Source organism: Pongo abelii, chromosome 13 (genome assembly GCF_028885655.2).
Source record: "Pongo abelii isolate AG06213 chromosome 13, NHGRI_mPonAbe1-v2.0_pri, whole genome shotgun sequence".
Lineage (NCBI taxonomy): Eukaryota > Metazoa > Chordata > Mammalia > Primates > Hominidae > Pongo > Pongo abelii.
Window position 1 is genome coordinate 17,866,494 of NC_071998.2, and position 22,481 is coordinate 17,888,974.

The window sequence follows — 22,481 nt, forward strand, 5'->3', positions numbered from 1 at the left end:
ACTTGTACCCATAGAAATACAAATGACTTGTGCCTGGCGAGATGCAGTTGGTTACTGAACCATTTCATATCTGTCTGTAATTCATTTTGACATTTCTTATCTGCCTGTATGTGCAGTACTTTGAATTATCCTCCAAACTGATTGTAACATCTTACTGGTTTCTTCATTGATTAGTTAAAATCTTTAACATATATTCGTGTGTTTCTGAATTAACACATTATGATTATAGATATAATTATACTGTCTTTTAAAAGTTATTATTTGCTGGGCATGCTGGCTCATGCCTGTAATCCCAGCAGTTTGGGAGCTGAGGCGGGCAGATCACCTGAGGTCGGGAGTTCGAGACCAGCCTGGCTAACATGGTGAAACCCCATTTCTACTAAAAAACAAAAAATTAGCTGGGCATGGTGGCACTAGCCTATAGTCCCAGTCACTTCGGAGGCTGAGGCACAAGAATCACTTGAACCCGGGAGGTGGAGGTTGCAGTGTGCTGAGATCACACCACTGTACTCCAGCCTGGGTGAAAGAGTGAGACGCTGTCTCAAAAAGATAAAATAAAATAAAATAAAAGCTATTATTTAATATTTGATAAAAAATGCTTAGGAAAGAACTGGAGTTGTACTTTATATATGTACAATATTTTTATATATTTACACTCACATCCACATTATTTTATGATTCTTAGTAGTAATTATGAAATCAATCTTGTCAAATAATTTGGTAACATAATGAATTGTCTTTGATGGCAAATTTAAATGTTAAGGTATTTAAAATCACTAGAGGTATTCCGTGTTTTCTTTTACCTGGTAATATTTCAAAGACACATGCCAATAAATGGGCTAAAAATAAGATTAGCTTCATGAGGCCTATTAAATTAACTCTGCACTGAAGTTTAAAATTAGGCCAAGATCGAAACTATTTCAGAAGTTACATATATCATAATAAACTTTAGACTAATAGAAATTTTCCTATAAAGTTAACATTTTACTTGATAGTCTTGGGAAACCTGTAAATTATTAAAAATGACTCTGTGCTTGATTTATTTTTCTTCCTAACGTGTATCTATGTGAAGTTAGTATATTATTAGCATTTCAAATGTAGTACTTCTTAAAAATTAAACATTAACGTTAATATTTTAGTTTTCCCTTTTAACCTTCAGTGATGTATGAAACAGAAACAGAAGTAGTCATAAAGTGTAAGGAAATAAATTATTCTTTAAAATCAACCAAGATTCTGGATGTCTTCAATGTAAAACTAGGCACTGTCTAAATACAATCTCGAGGATTATATGATTCTGCAGGTCTCTGTGCCTTTTACCTTCTTTGAATTTTTTTTTTTTTTTTTGAGATGGAGTCTCGCTCTGTCACCCAGGCTGGAGTGCAGTGGTGCCATCTCGGTTCACTGCAAGCTCCGCCTCCCGGGTTCAAGCCATTCTCCTGCCTCAGCCTCCTGAGTAGCTGGGACTACAGGCACCCGCCACCACACCTGGCTAATTTTTTTGTATTTTTAGTAGAGATGGGGTTTCACCGTGTTAGCCAGGATGGTCTCAATCTCCTGACCTCGTGATCTGCATGGCTTGGCCTCCCAAATTGCCTGGATTACAGGCGTGAGCCACCACACCTGGCCCCTTCTTTGAATTCTTTTACCACCCTGTGAATTGTAGAAAATTGAAAGCAGGCAAATGATTATTGTCCATAGACATGCAAATGAATTTTGTCTGGTAGAAATACAATTGACTTTCTTCCTGGTTCCTCTAACCCATCCCATGGAATAAGCCAGTTTTACATTATACACAAAATCATTGCAGCTGTAACATCTTACTGATTCCCTCATAAACTAATGAGTTAAACAAAATCTTTGACATGTTCTTTTTATAACTGCAAAAAGTGCCCTCTTTAAGAATATCTTTTGACAAATAAAAGCAGATCTTTGTATAATTGTTTTCATATCTATCATCCACATTTGTTTTCTTTTTGTTTTCTATTAGGTTGTATTTGGCCTTTGGCCATAGTTTATGCACAAGAAAATCAGATACAGTAGAATCTATAAATATTTCAATGAGAAGTTACTAAATTAATTGCCCACAACATAGATGTTATTTTAAACACATTTGATATGAAGATGATCTCTTGTTAACAACTACAACGTTTTAACTGCAGAGGCAAAATATCACACTCACAAAGCCATGAGCTAAAGCAAAATCCTGATGAGATTTAAGAACTTCAATTATATTTAATTCTAGTTATTGTGCAACCCAGAACCGGACAAAGTGCTTGTTCAGCACTTCACTGAATCCAGAATATATGCAACTCATCAGCAGTAAAACTGAACCAACTACTGTAGGAAAAAAATTGAGGGCAGTCTTTGAAATGGGCAAAGGAGATTACTGGGTATCTTTTCAATGGAAAGATTAGCTGATATTACAGGATTGTAAACCATCATCTTGGACTAGGTTACTTTACAGCTGTCTAGTGACAGAAGTTAACTTGCAGAACATTGATAATAATGCAAATAATGCTTGTCCATAGAGATGCAAAGTGTGTACAGGTAAGGGATTTGCCTTTCCCTTTGGATATTAGCAAGTTTAGCTAGTCGGCATCTCTTTTCTGACTATAAATGTGTGGTACTCCTTTAAACAGGCCTTACTGGTGTAAGTGTAAACACAAACCAAAACAAACAAAAGCTTTCTTAGTGCTAAAAGGGATACACACTTTCATTCACTTTTTTTCCTTAGAGCATTTCTTTCAGAAAACTTGTACATCTTTAAAATCTTCAAACAAACAAACAAAATCTTATTTAGCCTCTTTCTTGTTTCCAGGAGTGTTTTTCTTGAGGACCTTGGAGACATGTCTTTGAAATGTAAACATCAAGAAAGGCAGTGCTCCTATCTCCTTGTCTCCCTGGGAGTTTAACATAGATGCCTGGCTGCAAGTTGCAACTACCCACTTGTCAAAGAGACATGAAGGAGTTTAGTTTTCCTTTGCATAAAGGAGCGTGCCTCCCCAATTACCAGGTGAATGTAAGATGGGCTGTGTAGCAAACGGCGCTGTCAAGTCCTCTTACTTGAGGACAAGTTGTCCTTTATCTTTAGAACATGTATGTAATGGGTTGTATCTGCCTGGCTATATAAATGGATGAAATTTCTTTCTTTGCAATCACATTAGCGATTGCCTGAAATGTACATCACAGTCTGGCTTAATACTTATTCCATAATAAGACTATTTCATTTCTACCTTGTGAAACTGATTCACTATGTTGGTAGGCAATTTTATCTTTACTTATTTCCCTAACACTGGTTCTCTCATCAATGAGTTAAAAGAAAATCTCTGACATGTGTTCATTCTGTATCTGCGTGTGAGTCACGATTTTAACCTTTCTTGGAAAAAATCTTATTCGTGAGGAAATGGAAACTAGGTTTGCATTTCTAAAAGAAAATAATATATGTCCCCTCTGAATATCTGTTTTATCTCCCCTGAAACACCTGTGTGAGGCGGACACAGATTCTAACACCCAGGACTTGCCTGATTGTTCCAGAAGTACTGAGATAAGGCCCCGCCCTCCGAATTTCTTCACGGGTCTTGAAATTGTGCTTTCATACCACAACATTTAATAGCAGTATAGTCACGTGTGCCTCTTACAGCCAAAAGGAATCTTTTTTTGAGTATGATAACCCCCTGGTCTCAAGCAGAAGTCAGCCTCTTCGTCTGTGCCTTTTTCTTTTTCAGATTACGCTTTTTTTTTTTTTTTTTTAAAGCCCCCATTTAGTTCTGATGCCAATTTAGGCACAATGTCAACTTAGGACCCAGTGCTCCTCCCATCTGCAAATCCAATCATCAAAATCCAGCACAATGTCAATTTAGGACCCAGTGCTCCTCCCATCTCCAAATCCAATCATCAAAATCCAGCAGCTCTGTAGTTAACAAACTTGCCCACATCTGACTGCATGTGAGATTAGTTCCCATCTATTGTAACTCAGTCCAGCTTCATGGGATTTAAGCCCCTAACCTAGCATTTGCCCAACAAAAACAGGCCCTGATGGGGAGTGGGGATGAGAGGGCCTGTGTGTGGGGTGGGCATTGTGCTAATAAAATCAGACTTCCTTCCTATTGTTCTCCCTGCAAAGGAGATCTGAGGTTTACCATTTCACAAGTGAAAACAGCTGAGGCTTAGGAGGCTTCGTGATTTACATTTCAGAAGGGCAGTAAGTGGAGGAGCTGAGATTCTTCCAGGGTGCCCGGCTATCCCAGAAAACGAATCAGCCATCAACAAAAGAATAAGAACTCTTGGTATTTGCCAGGCATCTTTCCCTGTAAAGTGATAGTTATCAATTGCCTACTGTGTATAGAATATTTGTGCACAGACCCTGAGAGGCGGGGCGGAGAAGGGAAAGGAGAAGGAGGACAGGAGAGGAACGTGCCTCTGGGTATTGTCTGTTCCATGAGGTCCTGACCCTAGTTCTTTGGGATGGAGGCTGGTATATGTTTGTCAGGAAATGGAGCTCAAGGGTATTCCTTGTATATGGGAAGGTATGTCTGCAGAAATATGCATTTCATATTTCTCATATATAGTCATTTTGGTCAAAAGAACACTTTAGTGATGGCTGTGTGCGCCACACAGAAGTCTAAAAGGAAACAGCAATCTGTTCCTCTAGTGGGGGCATGGAGCATCTCACTGCCTCACTCACTCACTAATTACCAAATGATTTCCATGTGGATATGTCAGGTTTATGGGAATACAACTGTTACCTGCTGTGACATTCCTTGGTGACTGTCCCGGCTGGAAGAGAGTCAGTTTGAGCTTGCCATCCTTAAGAAAGAGGACGAAACTCCCTGAACCACGTCGAAGTTCGCCGAAAAGCAAATGTCCTGCTCTGTTCCACGTTCGAAATTGAAAAGTGACAGACACTTTGTCCTCCCCAGAGTTGCCTGGCAGAGCCAGATAACTCCTGGAGCTCAGAAAAGTCACAGGGACAGTCTGTGGCTGTGGACACGAGAAGGACACATTTCCCTATAAATAAAACAAAAGAGCACATTGAACAGCCTTACAGGTGGTGCTTCTATCTAATTAAAGCCAGATTTTACGAAGACGTACAAGGCTTTTTATCAATCCAGGATTAGTCTGCCTGCTAAAGCTGAAATCCATGATATTTATCTTCTCTTTCAACATAAGTATTATTATAATTGGGCAGACACCCATGTGCCTTTCTGTGTGTGTGTGAGAAATTCTCCACTTCTCTACTTCTCAGCATTAGTAAAGGAGTCTCAATATAATTTTAGTTCAACAGGAGTTTAATCTATGCCAGCTATTTTCCAGGCCCTGTGCTAGCCCTGAGGATACAGCAAATAACAGGACATTTTCATACTCAGTCTTTCTCCTGAGCAACATTTGGTCTTCTCTACACAATCCTCAAAATCTCCTTTGAACCAGCTTACTATTTTACTGGTACCCTCATTAATGAATTGACTAAATCTTTGACACATGCTTATTTGATATTTGTATGGGTCATATTTTCAGCTGTTGGAAAGTTATATTTGACAGCCTTTCAAATGGTTTTCAGATCTAATAGTTATATACAATGTTTGCATATAGTATTTTTAGCATGAAAACATTGATGTTTTTATATGGTCAATTATGTCTATATTGTATTTTACAGCTTCTGAGTTTCCAATCTTTGTTAAGAAAGTTTCATACTACCCTAGGTCCTACATACAATCTCACAGATTTTCTTTAAGATTGTTGGTTGTTTCTCATCCTCTTTAATTTACATATTCTTAATGTGTATAAGATAGTGATCATGCTTATTTTCTGCCTTATGGACACTTGTTTGTTCCGGCAGAATTTCAGAAATAATTCATCCCTGTTCCACTGAATTGAGCCACATTCCTTGTTACTAACAACTTTGCACATAAACTGGGATCTTTCTGAGATCTTGACTTTGTTCTACTGACTTCTCTGTTCCTATCCACTACCATACTGATTCTAGTATAGAAGCTTTTAGTATGCTTTAATATCTGGTAAGTCAACATCTTACTAGGTTTTTAAATGGTTTTTGTTTGTTTGTTTGTTTTGCTTTGTTTGGCTGGTGAAAGGAATAAGCAATTCTTGGGCATCATTCACACATAGGAATTTCAGTTCCAGAGATTTTAAACCCCAGCAATTCTGATTTTACTTGGAATTTCCATGGATTTATTTCTATTAATATACTATAAATGATTTTAGAAAAAGAATGTTACTGGAGCAGGACAGATAATCTAGGGTAGTGGCTCTCAAACCTAGCTAAACAGTCGAATCACCAGAAGGGCTCTTAAAATCCAGATACAGACCAATTAAAATCCCAATCTCTGGAGGTGGATCCAGGTAATGGTGTCTTTTGAATCTCCTCTGGTGACTCCAAGATAAAGCCAAGTTTAAGAACCACACTGATCCAGTGGTAAAACAATTTTCAAAACGGAATCATATTTTAAAAAAATTCTGTCCCAACATACTTTAGAAATGGATATAATTCAGTTATCATTTTATAATAATCTTTAATATACATTCTAACTGTATACATCAATCAGAACATTTCTTCTTGACTATTTTTGTAATTCTGCTAAATGGGAAATAGTTTTCATTACAAGAAAACATTTGCAGAAGAAAATTTAAAAAAGAAAACATTTGCTGTAACGAACTAAATACCAAAAGCTTACAAGTAACTGGCGCTGATCCATAGTACACATGTAATCACTGGACTATTACACGTTTTTTATCTTTTTATCAGCTGCTTATTTCTTGACCTCATCATTTAGGTGGGTAGCTGCCTGCTACAACAGAGAAGCAGGGCTTCTTGCCACAGAGGAGGGCTTGTTAGTTGACTGAATGAATTCTGGCAACTGATTCTGCCAACAAAATACATTTTTAAATGTTTTCCTTTTATATATTGGAACAATTATTTTCCTGTTTTTATACAGAACACATAGAGTTGTAGTAATTCTTAAGATGGAATTCCCATAATTAACATTATATATCCATATGCACAATTTGGAATGAATTGTCTTTTTGTTTTTGTGTGAAACTTACACATTTTAATAACCTCATTCAATGTAATTAATAAATAGTTTTCTTGAGGATGATATCCAGAACCCAGAGATACCAGCTTAATTGTGGTTCTCCTTATTGGATATACTCAATTAATAATTCCATCAGTGAACCCATCAGTAACTCAGAATAACATGAAATGTATATGAAAACCTGTGTCTATTGTCCTCAAATAGTCTTGTCTCCTTGTGTCATAAGGCCCAACTCACTCTTACTCACTTCAATGACAGTTATCTTTGGAAATAGCCCCATAGAAGTTAGGGTGAGGAGGAGGGATTCTTCTGAACACCAAGGACTGGCAGATAAAAGGTAGCTTAATGTTCAGAACGTGTTAGGTTAGGCTTCTTGACACGGATGCCCATTGGCCAAACCCATCTTTGTATCTGTATCTGAGTAACGCATCTCCAACAAAGCCAACTTCAATAACCAGGTCTTTTTTCTTTTTCCTGTTGAGCAGCACTTAAATGTCAGTTTCTCCATGGACAGAAACTTTAGGTAGAGGGCCGTTCCATTTATCTCCTTCCTCTTTTCATTTCCTTTTCATCTTGTCAAAGGAAGCTGCGCTCTGTGGAGCCTTGTTATCACTCTTCCCTTTGGTGTTTCCTTTTTCATGTATCTTGATGGTATTTTTCATTTTTATGATCTCAGCAGGGTGCTATTCATAGTAAAACTTAAGACTTCAAATCCATCTTTTTTTTTTTTTTCTCCTTTACCTTCTTGGAAAGTTCATGGGCTTCACAGCTGTTTTTCCCTTTTTCTCATGCTAACCTAAGTGATGTATTCATTGTGTGGCCTGGTGACACACAGTCAGAGATATTTTCAGGTTTTGGTCCTGCAACCCATGAGCCAACTCCTCCAGCACATAACATTATGGAAAGAAAACATTTTTACAACAATACGAATAAATATTCCCATGATGTGCTGCTGAGATACACTGACAACTAAACATGAGCTTTCCCTTTAACCCCAACTTAGATATTTCAAACTTTAAACATTGAAAGAAGTTTATTAACTGATTTGGAAGTATTTCCAGTTGATTAGGGAATAGATCATTACGGATTGCCATTGCAAAATAATTGGTCTCCTGTGGATAACAACACCAAAAACACGTGAGATATATGAATTCTGATTTCCACGTAAAAATAGAAAGTTATTTTATTTCATATAAAAATGAAACAACTATGTCCCATGAGGCATATTTACTTTATAACTTTTTATGCATAATAAAAATTACTATATTAGGCTGGGTAAGGTGGCTCATGCCTGTAATCCCAGCACTTTGGGAGGCCGAGGTGAGTGTATCGTCTGAGGTCAGGAGTTTGAGACCAGCCTGGCCAATGTGGCAAAACCCTGTCTCTACTAAAAAAAATTAGCTGGGTGTGGTGGCACACACCTGTAGTCCCAGCTACTTGGGAGGCTGAGGCAGGAGAATGGCTTGAACATGTGAGGCAGAGGTTGCAGTGAGCCAAGATTGTACCACTGCACTCCAGCCTGGGTGACAGAGCAAGACTGCATCTCAAAAAAAAAAAAAAAAAGTGCACCTGTGGTCCTAGCACTTTGGGAGGCCAAGGTGGGCGGATCATGAGGTTGGGAGATCGAGACCATCCTGGTTAACATGGTGAAACCCCGTCTCTACTAAAAATACAAAAAATTAGCCAGGCATGGTGGTGGGCAGGTACTCGGGAGGCTGAGGCAGGAGAACGGCATGAACTCAGGAGGCAGAGCTTGCAGTGAGCCAAGATCATGCCACTGCACTCCAGTCTGGGCAACAGAGAGAGACTCCATCTCAAAAAAAAAAAAAAAAAAAAAAAACATTGGCCGGGCCCGGTGGCTCACACCTGTAATCCCAGCACTTTGGGAGGTCAAGGCAGGCAGATCACCTGAGGTCAGGAATTCGACACTAGTCTGGCCAACATGGCGAAACCCCGTCTCTAATAAGGGAACAAAAATTAGCTGGGCATGGTGGCGGGCACCTGTAATCCCAGCTACTCAGGAGGCTGAGGCAGGAGAACTGCTTGAACCTGGGAGGCAGAGGCTGCAGTGAGCTGAGATTGCGCTGCTGCACTCCAACCTGGGAGACAAGAGGGAGACTCTGTCTCAAAAAAAATAAATAAATAAAACTAAATTACTATATTACATGGGCAGCTGTTAAAGTAAGAACTGATTCTTAAAATATTAGATGAAATGGAGACTTCACATGAATAATTTTTAAATGCAAAAAATAAAATGTCCTTTTTTCTTTCCTTCCCATTAGGCTTCCTTACCATCATGAGGATCTGTGGTTTGTGTTTCTTGGCTAATTCAGTAACATCCACTCCATTATAATAAAGATTTTCTAAACACCCATGAAAGCTTTTACGTGTGAATGCCCGTGATCTTCCAGGTGTCGGAATTCCCCCAAAGCTGATCTTAGAAAGAAAAATGACATAAATAACATTGTTTAGTGATTTTCTGATTACGTGTTTAAAGCATTTATAATTAATAGGTCTAGTACTAATTGTCACAGATCCATTCCCATTATTTTATATTTGCATGCTTGCTTATTCCAAATGAAGTGTTCTATCATAATGGCAGCTGTTAATACCTTTATTTCTGGCACCAGACAGTTTTGAACAAACTTAAAAGGAAGAAGTCAACACACATTTTCTACCATGTTGAAAATTTTTCAGCCATGTAGTAAATTTTACGCTTTGTGGGTCATATGATCTCTTTCGCAACACTCAACTCTGACACGAAGTACCAATGTGGCCACGGACAATACATAAAGAAAGAGAATATGTTCCAATAAAACCTTCTCTTTTGAACAAAAACAGGCTTTTTATTTTACTTAAAAAATGTCCAAACTTGGCCTGATGCCCATAGTTTGCCAACCTCTGCATTAGATATTATCTTTTGCTATTACATGGTTAAATTAAAGTAATAAAACTGAATAATCTGGTAGAGGACTAGGATCTTCAGTTTAATATTATATGCCAAAGCCACTTATGCCAGTAAATATCACAGTTTTTCTGGTTTGTTCTGATCCTTCATACACTTTAAGGTGTCCTGTGAAGGACTGGAAGAATAGATGCTATTTAACAGTGTAGCTTAGATACATATGGGCAATGGGTTGCAAAAAGCATTAATGACTTAAAAAATATCAGGAAATTATTTATATGTGAGCATCTGACTTTCTTGTTATTTAATAAATCTATTGGTGTGTATCTTGTTAACTTCTCAAAGTAATCCTAGATAATGCTATGTTGGTGAGGATTGCACCAAGACGAGAAAAAATATCCCCCAGAAATCTGCATAGTCAAACAACGAGTGTAACATACCAGATGAAACTTCAAATGAAATGTATTCAAATGAGTACATTTAATAACATTGCTTGCTACCTTGATATTTCTGCATTTGTGGATTTCCTAAACCTAACACTGACTGTTAACTTCTTTTCAAGGTGGAAAAGATGATCTATTATAATAAACTGACCTATTAGAAGGCATAAACAGTTTCATAGTACCAGGACAGACATACCTATTACTATTAGTCAACTTAGTTATGAATTACTATAAAATGGCATTTCTCTATGCAGCTACCTTCTTTTTCAGGTTATATTTAATTTAAACTATGTATCTATAATAACCTCAGAATTAAGATCCAAGTAACTGGATTCTCCCTTTGCTTGGAAATGATGCGTGTGTTTGTCCACGGTGAAGTTGACCTGCGTGTCGAGGAGCTCGATGAGGACGGAATGCCAGTGCTGGTCGTCCAGCAGGCTGCCCAGGGTGAGGGTCACAGGAGCAACAGGGGAAGACAGCTCAGCATTGTCTTACAAGAGAAAGAAAAAAACAGTTATTTCTGTCCAAAATCACGGCTTCCCTTTTTTAGTTGAGCATCACAGTTTGCATCCAACTTTCCATCTTACGGAGTTGTTTTCTCACTTTCTCCCTATCTTGAACACAATATCCTTACCCTGTTTTTATTTTTTTTAAGTTCAATTCTACACTTTGTTGAAATTTTTCTTAGTATTTTTTCTATTACTCATGACATTTGTAATTACATTGCAAATATTTTCTTTCTTAGAACCTCATTATCAGCATTATCTCATAATTTTATAATGATCTATTCTTGTCTTTATGATATGGATAATCATATATTACATATATATTATACACACGTATGGTGATCTTGCACAGTTTGTCAAAATATATGCTGTTTACAGAAATCATACTTAGGATATGTATGTATTGCATGCATCCATTAGTAATGCTCTTAAATCTTCATTTACATTTGTTCACTGCAGTTCTACTTTGCACTTACTGTCCCAGAGTAACTATCACTTGTGTATTTTTTATTTCTTAAAGGTGTTCTCGTTTAGATGATGAATTATATGGTCATTTTATCTAACTGTGAAAACACTGAGTACCAACAAATGTAAACAGATTTTTTTTAACTACTGGTATAAAAGTTCAAGTATTTTTTTACCTGAATTAAGAAAAAAGACAAGCTTTCCTTTAATTAATTCCAGAGTAATGTGATTTCCATGTTGTCCTTCTCTGTGAAGTAGAATTCCATTGCTCTGCATGGCTTTAAATTTCAAAGAAATAATGTCTCTTATTGGTTTTAAAGGTTTTTTATCAAGTCTATACAGCAGAGCACTCTGTCCATCAAAATAAACCACCTCAGATTCTAGGAAAGAAGACATTAAAAAGCAATTCTAAATATAAATATGTCATACAGTAGCACACTGAAAATGTGTGCATCAATATGCCACACCACACACACAGACACACATTGTATTTCTAATCCATTCATTGAAGGAAACAACTGACAATAATATATTTTCTGTTGGCATCATGAGTTGATATATGTAATACCCACTGTTAGATTTTTCTAACATTTTCTCAAACTTCATCATCTAGAAATGCTTTTATTAATCTACTCCCAATGGCTCTTATCTTTAGAGCAGCCCATTTCTTCTCATTTTGTTTGATTAAAAACAATCAGGAAAGAAGTTGTATTTCACTACACAAATTCTTTATTTTAAGGTCATTCTTATATTAAATATCAGTGTCACTCAATTTAAATACCTTTGTTCATTGCCAGTAGCTTTGGCTTCTCTTGATTCTTACACATGTACCTACTTTACTAAAGATTTTGTCTGTAAAGATACAGAAACATATCATACTTATTAAATACTGCTTTAGACATGTAATAAATGTATTTTAAATGAGCTGATGTAACATTTTTCTCAACCCCTGGCTAATAGTACTGCTAATAGGTACTGCAATGTGTCAACTTGGCCAGGCCATGGTAAACAGTTTTTGGTTAAACACTAGTCTTGATGTTGCAGTGCAGGTATTTTTTAGAGGCAATCAATATTAAATCAGTAAACATTGAGTAAAGCAGGTTAAACTCTATAACGTGGGTGGGCCTCATCCAATCAATTGAAGGCTGTAAGAGAAAGAAAGAAAACTGAAGTTCTCTAGGAAAGAAGGAATTTTGCCTCCAGACAACCTTTGGACTCCAGCTGCAATATCACCTCTTACCTAGGACTTGCCAGTCCCTACAATCAGGCAAGCCAATTCCTTAAAACTCTCTCTCTCTACACACACACACACACACACACACACACACACACACACACACACGCGCGCGCGCACACGCACACGCACACGCACACACACATCCTATTGGTTCTGTTTCTCTGGAGAGCCCTGACTGACAAGGGCACAGAGGTTTTGTTTTCTTGGATGCTTTGTCGAGAGAGCACAGCCTTAACACCTCTGTTTTGGTTCTTCTGCTGTAGCTTGTCAGAACTCCAATGCTGCCACACTCTCTCAGCACTCTGTCAGGGTCTTATAAATTCACTATAAATGTCACATATGTTCAGCTCATCAAAAAACAAGTTGTTTCATTTTATCAGTAATATAAAATAATATTTGATAGTATCTGTCAAAATCACATGAAGAAATTAATATTACCCAGAAAATCTCTTTTTAAAAGTAAAAAGAAAAATAAGCAATTGTCCTTTGAAAAATATATTTATTTAATAAACGAAGATGCATGAAAACCTAGTGAAATATGAAACTATTTGAAGCTGACTAGCTGATGTCATTCAAGCCAATAAGATGGCATTGTTTAATTATATTTAATTTCACAAAAATATTACTAGTACTTTTTGCATGGCTATCCATTTCATTCACATTATCTGAAATATATATAATAAACTGCACTTCAAAAATTGTCCATTTTACATATCATTTTAAAATTTAGAAGTTTGATTTTCTCACATTGGGTTAATGTACTTACAAGGAATTAATGCATCAAGTGCATGATGAATAAACACATTCTGAGTAAAATATGTGTAAACTAAACAATTATTCCTTGTTACATAACTTATTATATGTTCATGATAAAAACAAAACTCTGTCAAAGTAAATGAAGACATCTAAGATTATTATTCCATGGCCATGAACTAAGGGAAGCTTGAAAAAGATCGACTACAGACTTTCACGTTTTTAGCACTGCCCTAATACTTATAATCATGTCTTTATTTGTTGCTTAAAGAAAATGCTAATATTTGAGCTATTTTTTTTTAGTTGACTAACAAAAAAAGTTTTCTTCCTGAAAGGTTTTTTCTGGATTATTGCAACCTATACATTTCTTTTTCTCATTCTATGTTTACTATTACTCTCCAACAGCAGTATTGATCTTCTAAGGCATGTGAAGTACAGTTCCTGAAATGTTTCCCTCAGGCAAATAGAATAGTAAAAAACTTATCAAGTAAAAGACACATAAAGCAATGACCTTGAAACTCTTGCTCTTTAGCTAATACCTTGATTTTTTCTTTATTGTAATCGCTAGTGCTTGTATCTAGAAATTTAAGAATATACTTATAGCTCATTATGCATATTTTAAAATAAAAGCAGATTAATGAATTGCAAATCAAAACTTTCTAAAAATCATAAAACATTCTATGATTTATGAAGTCAATATATAAAAATATGAAACAAAAAATGATGTTTGGGATGGAAAGCATTGATGTTTGGGATGGAAACAATAATGAGCCCACCAAGATCAGCACTGGAGAGGGACAACTCCCATGTAGTCCCTCTTGAATAAGATCCTCCCACTGCAGAAGCAAAATTTCAAGTCTTGGTCTTTAGAAGTAATGCTAAAAGGTAAGCTCTCTTCCCACTTGTCCACAAAAGTCATACTTTTAGCATTTTAAAACACTTGCAAGAGCAAAGAAAAGTTCTCCCAGCTGGTCAGGCGCAGTGGCTCATGCCTGTAATCCCAGCCTTTTGGGAGGCTGATGCGGGCAGATCACTTGGGCCCAAGAGTTGGAGACCAGCCTGGGCAGCATGGCAAGACTGGTCGCACTTGCTTATAGTCCCAGCTACTTGGAAGGGTGAGGTGGGAGGATAGCTTGAGCTCGGGAGGTGGAGGCTGCAGTGAGCAGTGCTTGGGTCACTGCACCCCAGCCTGGGCAACACAGCAAGACCCCATTTCAAGAAAAAAACAGTTCTCCTACCTAGCCATAATCAATGCAAATATTCCCCTACAATATATATTTGAATAATACGCTAAAATAAAACAATTCCAGTAACACATTTAATATAATCTTTTCTCAGAAACCTGTTGGAGAAAATCCTTTGTATGAAATTCAATTATATAAATAGGAAATGTAGTGGGATACTGGAAAATTAATGTCACTTATTACGTTTACAATAAAATCCAACGTTCCTCAAAGTTTTCAGAATAAAAGCCTTGCTATCCAAAATGAATAAAGAAAACTTAGCTTGTGTTTTAAAACAGAAAGTGCTTTTCTAATTTTATATGAATTTAGTTTATAATTATTGGCTTTATTAATTAAGATTATAGTTTTGATTGCTGAATCTCGATCAGTATTAGCAATGTGGACCCCTGACACGTTAGTCTGTCACCATTAGATCAGGAGCTACATTTTCTAGTACACTAGAGTACGTACTGCGTGGGCTTGAATCCTGGTTCCATCCTGGATAAGTTACATAGCCTCTCTGTGCCCCAGTTTCCTCATAAGTAAGAACACATACACTCCTCTCTCACAAGGTCATTGTGAGGGTTAAATGAGTTAATATTTGTACTTTTACAACAGTGCTGGGCACATGGGGTACCCTCAGTGAACGACTGCTTCATTATTATTGTCAGGGCACTGGGCAGAAAAAGAGGTGGAAATGAGTTTAAAATGGCACATAGGGGATATATAGGAAAGTAGACAGCTTAAAATGATAGCAGATTTAATTTTTGAAGGACCTAGGAAATCTTCAGTTTCCACCAGGAAAAAGAGATTTATGACCATTCATCCACACTTACACAGCTCCTTCTCTGCCAGCCAGCTTGTTCCTGGGCTGACTCACTTCAATCACTGGTGACCTAAATCTTACTCAGAAGTATTAATGTATCTATCTCATTTTCTTGTGTTAGAGGGCCACGAGAGTTTTAAAATCATACTTGAAGATTATTGGTACAATTATAATGTCTTTGTCACACTTCCTCAAAGAATACCGGAAAAGCTAAGGACAGATGTGTTCACAAAGTTCCCAAATACAAATTCTCGTAGATGAAGAACTTTGTCATACAAGGAAGAACTGTGTCAGAAGTAATTCTGCTAAAATGTGTTATGTCCTCATTCATACAGCTAATATTCACTGCAAGCCTTCCATATGCTAGGTGAAAGATAAAGATGCAGAAGGCAATGAGTTACTTTTAAGGAGCCCACAGTCTAGAAACGAGGTCATATAATCCTGAAATATGATTGTTTCTGCCACATTCACAGCGATGCTTCTGTAAACAGGCATCTGGTCCAGAAGGACTTCTAAGAAAGGATAAGGAAGGAATCTACTTGCTTTAGACTACTGCAAAGTATGACGTCTCTGAAAAGCTAAGACATAAGTAATTTTGAGTTGCTATTTCCCTTATTTCCTTACACCATATTTTACCTTCACATTTTACTTTTATTAGAAACAGAGACTCACTCCGTTGCCCATGCTGTAGTGCAGTGGTACCTTCATAGCTCACTGCAGCCTTGAACTCCTGGGCTCGAGTGATCCTCCAGCCTCAGCCTCCCAAGTGGCTGGGATTACAGGCATGCACTACAATGCCTGGCTAATTTCTAGAGATGAGGGTCTCACTATGATGCCAAGGCTGGTCTTGAATTCCTGGGCTCAAGCAATCTGCCTGCCTCAGCTTCACAAAGTGCTGGGATTACAGGCATAAGCCACCCCGCCTGGCCTACTTTCACATTTTTCACACCCAGAATGTACTCTTAATTCTGGCTTCTCTTTACTACTTTTCTGCTTCTCACTGTCATTCTAAGCACAGGCATGTCTCATCCCCATCCTACCTTGCACCACCTTTTCAGGGGAAACATCAACATTGAGAGAAAAACATTGCTTGAAAACAGCAAGATTCTATAGGGTGCAAACACTGATGTCTTACAAAAGAAAAAAAAAACACGATTCCACAGAAATTTTCTTACAGTGTTCTATCAACCACCCTCACTCAGATTAACAACTAGGAGTGATCACTTGGAGACTTTAGAACGTGAGCCTCAACCAGACCAGGAATCAGGATTTCGGTGGTTGAGACCCAGGGGTCTGCATATTTAATAAGCTAACTAGGTAGCTGTGATGCACACGAAGGCTTCAAGATGATTTATCAAGGATAATGGGCAAATTACAGAGGTTTACTCTCTAAATAAATTGAACATTAATTCCAATATGGGGTGAGGCACAGTGGCTCACACTGTAATCCCAGCACTTTAGGAGGCAAAGGCAGGCGGATCATTTGAGGTCAGGAGTTCAAGACCAGCCTGGGCAACATGGTAAAATTTCTACTAAAAATACAAAAAAATCAGCTGGGTGTAGTGGTGCATGCCTGTGATCTCAGCTACTTAGGAGGCTGAGGTGGGAGAATAGCTTGAACCCAGGAGGCAGAGTTTGCAGTGAGCCAGGACTGCTCCACTGCACTCCAGCCTGGGCAACAGAGACTCCCTCTCAAAAAAACAGCAAAAAAACCCACAATTCCAATATGGAAACACGAATATCATTTTCATAGAGTTATAATTTATATTCAATAAATTTAAGGTCACAGTTCAATGAGTTTTAACACATATATATACCTAGGTTATTGCCAAAAAATCAAGGTGTAGGCAATTTCATATCAACTCACTAATTGCCATTTGTATCAAACATCCAACACTGTCACCCAGACCGAGACCCAGGAAACCAATTATCTACATTCTGTAACTACAGATTAGTTTTGTCAGTTCCAAAATTTCATAAAATTGTATTGTGTATGTATTCTTCTGTGTCTGCGTTCCTTGCTAAGTGTAATGTTTTCGAGATACACACATACTGTTGCATATATCAACAGTCTGTTCTTTCTCATTGCTTGGGGTATTCAACTGTTTGACACTTGTTTATCCATTTACCTGCTGATAGACATTTGAACTGTTTCCGGGTTTAAACTCTTATAAATAAAGCTGCTAGGAACATTCACACATACACCTTTATGTTGCCATATGCATTCATTTCTCCCAGGTAAATACATGGGAGTGGAATTGCTGAGTTATATATTAAATGTATATTTAGCTTAAAAGAATGCCAAATTGTTTTCCAAAGTGATAGTATCATTTTCACATTTCCCACCAGCAATGTATGAGAATTCCGTATCTTTGCCAAACACTTGGCGTTTCCACCCTTTTTAATTTTAGCCATTCTGCTAGGTGTATAGTGGTTTCTCATTGTGATTTTATTTCTCTAAAGACTAGTGACGATTCATTTTAATATAATAATAAGTTAGAATAGATGTATTGGGATTCTGTAGATCAATTCGGGGAGGATGATAAGAATATTGAATCCTGCAATCAATGAATACACAAAGCTTTCCTAGGAAATATTTGCCTTTATTCACTCACATATTTTCTTTCCTTCTGGGCATAATAAGAGGAACTTAGGGAAAACAGGCCTTGGTTCTACATTCTCAGTAAAGGCCTTGATCTCTCTCTTTAATTTTCATGCATGATCTTTCCTCTCTATTTCTTTTCTTTCCTCTCTCTTTTCTCTCTCCCATTTCCTCGTTAACGATAGTTGATTGCACAGAGTCTGGAATCCTCTGTGAGGAGGTTCACATTCCAGTTCTTCAACTCACTTATTTCTGATGGACATGGATTTACTTTTTCATCTTATTTTGAGTTTCTATTTATTTTACTTTTTTATTAAAAATTTTTCTTTTTTTGAGACAGGGTCTGACTCTGCCACCCAGGCTGGAGTGCAGTGGCATGATCTTGGCTCACTGCAGCCTTGACCTCCCTGGGATCAAGCGATCCTCACACCTCAGCCTACTGAGTAGCTGGGACTACAGGCACCCACCAGCATGTCCAGATAATTTTTGTATTTTTTGTAGAGATGGAGTTTTGCTATGTTGCCCAGGCTGGGCAATCAAGCAATCTGCCTGCCTTGGCCTCCTAAAGTGCTGGGATTACAGGCATGAGCCACTGTGACCAGCTTTATTTGTTTTGAAAAAATATGTGTTGAAATTTAATTAGCACTTCAGTGTTTTACAGAAAAATAATTTTCCAAAATATTAAGTAGACTGTATTATAAACACATTATTATATGAAAAAATTATATACACTTTGTTTACTTCAATACATTTCTCATGGCATTAAAAGAAATGTAGTTATATTTTCAGTTATGACAAGCAAACATTCAGAAGACTACACTTCCTACCAAGGACAAGTAGAAAATATGTATCAAGTAAAGTTTAAATAATCTTCTTGAAAGTTTTAAAGATCTACTAGGACTGCCAGGGTTTGAGAATGTAAAGATCTTAGAAGACAAGCTCAGAACACTCTTTCTGCTTTTACCCTTGAAGCACTGGTCAGCTCCCAAGGAGCAATGGGCAAGAGACAAGGTGGCCAAGCAGAAAGTGACAGGACAGCTATGAGGCTGGGTCACGAAGCAGGGGTCTCTGCAGACTCATCATAATTAGGAGTCAGATGGCAGAATTCAGAGATTTTCAAAAAAACGTTTTGGTAAAGGCCCTCAAATCTCAGTTGGGACTAGTGAAGCATTGTACTCCAGATATAAGATACCAACTAGGCCTCATGGGGACTGAGACGCTGCACTGAGTCAGCTAAATGCTTATTTTAATTAACATCTGTGCCTAACCTAGAAGCCTATCAGAGGCTGTGGCGGGGATTCACTGGGGGATCACTTGGTCTTCTCTAGCCTCTACAAATTTCTGTCCAACATGTCCAGAATTCAGTCAAAATTATCAGACATCAAAACAGAAACAAAAACCAGACAATGGAAAAGATCAAGAGATAATCCAGATATTGAAGTTAACGAAAAATCTTTAAAATAACTGTAATTAATATTTCCAGGAAAATAGAAAGCAAGATAAGGAATTTCACTAGGATACATGAACAGAAATTCCCAAACTGAAAATCGCAATAACTAAAATTAATAGCTCATTGGCATATTCAACAACAGATTGGTCACAGCAGAAGATCTGATTAGTAGCATAGAAGATAAAGCAGTACACAATATCCAGACTGCAGCATAAATAGAAAGAAAGGATGAAAGAGGAGAGGGAGAGAGAGAAGCAGGAGGAGAGAGGAAGAGAGAGACAAAGAAAGAAAATAAGATACAAACATCTCAGACAGATGTAACTGGAGTCTCAGAAAGGAGGAAAGGAAATGCGAGACAGAGGCAATATTGTGAAGAAATAACAGTGAAGAATTACCCAATCTAATAATCAATTCATAGAAAAAGGAAATTTAGTGAAATCCAAAGAGGACAAATTCAATAAAAACTAAAATAGCCACATCAAGGCAAAACTGCTGAAAATCAAAGACAAAGAATAAATTCTCAAAAGTAACCAGAAGAAAAATACACATTTCCCTTATAGGATAAAAATCAATTACCTATTGATTTCTTAATAAACATCATGAAAACAATAGAACGCCATCTTTAAAAGGCCGAAAGAAAATAACTACAGACCGTGTTCTCCAGCAAGCTGAAATAGCCTTCAGAAGTTCATATAAAATAAAGACAATTTTCAAGCAAACAAAAGCTGTATGACAATTTATTACCAGTAGAACTGGGCTAAGACAAATATTAAAAGGGGTCTTTCTAGCTGAAAGAATTTGATTCAGAAAGAGCATGAAAATGCAGAGAAAGTAAATATGTGAGTAAATTCAAGTGAATACTGATTGCCAAAAAAATTATATTAAATTTTGTGATTAAAAATATATGTACACATATACACATGTATCTATGAAACTAAAATGTGTCAACATAGCACACACGGTGGGAGGAGTTTAACTAACATAAGTTGTACTTAAATCCTAGTATTGTTTGGAAAGTGATAAAAGTAGTAGCTCGAGTACCTAGAAGAACAAAATTAGAACAGCAAACAATAGTGGAAAAACTGGAAAAATTAAACTTGATTAACCCAAAAGAAGATGAGAGAAAAAGGAGTATAAAACAAGTGAACCAAATATAAAACAGAGAGTAGCATGTCAGCTACAATTTCACATATATCAGTAATAACATTTAATATAAGTGGACTAAATATACCAACTAAAACTCAATGATTTCCAGATTCAGTTTAAATAATAAAGAAAGAGTCCTTACATATGAAGACAAAAAGTTTGAAAGTAAAGAATGGAAAAAGATATTCCATGAAAACACTAACCAAAAGAAATCTGGTATAGCTATACAGTACTATCATCAGAGAATGCAGACTTACAGGCAGGAGGTATTATTAGAAATAAACAAGGATATTTCATAATTACAAAAAATCAATTTTAAGGAAGATAAAACAATTCTCAATCTATATGCATTTAATGAAACAGCTTCAAAATATGTAAAGCATGTATCTCTTTTCATTTTACTGGAATTCATAGATCAGGCATGCTTATTAATGGTAGACACAAAGGAGGACAGTAGATACACTGTAGAGTTGACTCTGCCTACCGTTAGCCAAAGGAAGTCACTGGCCGGCTCGAAAATCAGGGGGCAGGGAAGCATACGCCACTCACAGGCGCTGGCAAGGGACAGGTGCAGAATTGGTGCCAGTGATGCAAACGACCACAGCGTGTATATGTAAAAGTGATAGAACAATTAAAGGAACTTTACAGAGGTAGGTAGTTCTAACTTCATTAGAACACCAATGAAGAAATACAAACTTCGACCATCTCAGGAGTTATGAAAATTTCCCATGTCTCAAATTCTAATCAAGGACAGGTAAAATTTTGGAAGGGAGAAAATAAAATTTGCTTCTTTTGTCCAGTCACTATTTGTTTTGTTTTACTGGAAACCTCCACTTGCCGTCTGTTGTTCCTACAGAAACCAGGACAGCACTCAGTTAATCCAGATGAAGCTGCAAATATTCAACTGTATTTGATCTACAAAACTGGCAAATATATGGTTCAACCAATTATAAGTGAAGCTAGAATGATGAATAAGAAAAGGACTGATTGGTAATAGCATAGCTATGTAAGACAGAGTCTGAATGACACATAAAACTATTTGAAGACTAAGTTATAAGAAAATGTAACAGAAAATGCATGAATAAAGAATTACCTGTGACTAATAAAAAATGATTTTCACTTGGGACATTATAAAAAAAATCTTCGTGAAAAGAACATTTTAGAATTCTGTTAATTATCTGGGCTGTGCTCCAAGTATTAAAATTTTAAAAAAGAATCCACAACTCCCAGACCCCCTCCCCCACCAAATTTTCCACCATTAAGGGACAAAAAAAGTGGCGAACCAAGCTCTTCTTGGTTATTTATGAAGTCAACCTTGAATACTAACCTTTTTCTTTTTTCTTCATGAATTATTGCCCGTGACTTACAAAGGAATAGAAGCCCAATCTCAGTTTAACAGAAACATGAATCAGACAAAAGCCATGTTTGAGTGTTATCTAATGAAAATACTAAAACACTAGCACGGAGTGGAATGTAAGCCCTTAAAATCTGCACTAGTGGACTGGGAATTAAAGAGATGGAAAGGAGACTAACCACTTGAGAAAACAACAGGTAGAGGACCATTCTATTTTTTGCATTAATATCAAAGAAAGTGGAGTGATTTAAAGAACTCTGAAATTAAGGATAATTAAAGCTGGCATGATAAAAAGGAGGAAGGCACAGAATCAAAAACTAAATGTTTATATACAATAAAATGCAGCTTGATGTCGTCTCTCTGAAAGTAGAAAAGGAGCTGCTGCCATCAATAAATATAGCAATATATCAAAACAAGTATCAATATAATGATCCTTTATAAAACCTCGGCAGTTACTACCCATCAAGAACATGGAATTGGTAGTCAGAGGACTGGAGTCCTCTCCCTGTCTCTGGTGATTAT

The 22,481-nt window shown here is 36.9% G+C and overlaps 1 protein-coding gene across 1 annotated transcript in view; it reads right to left on the reverse strand.

Moving 5' to 3' along the window:
* Positions 1 to 22,481, reverse strand: part of LOC100443657 (contactin-associated protein-like 3) — a 234,210-nt gene that overhangs the window by 93,453 nt on the left and 118,276 nt on the right. The window contains 4 exon segments of the mRNA XM_024252621.3: positions 4,746 to 5,007; positions 9,342 to 9,485; positions 10,703 to 10,887; positions 11,545 to 11,748. Coding sequence (XP_024108389.2) covers positions 4,746 to 5,007; positions 9,342 to 9,485; positions 10,703 to 10,887; positions 11,545 to 11,748 — 795 coding nt within the window.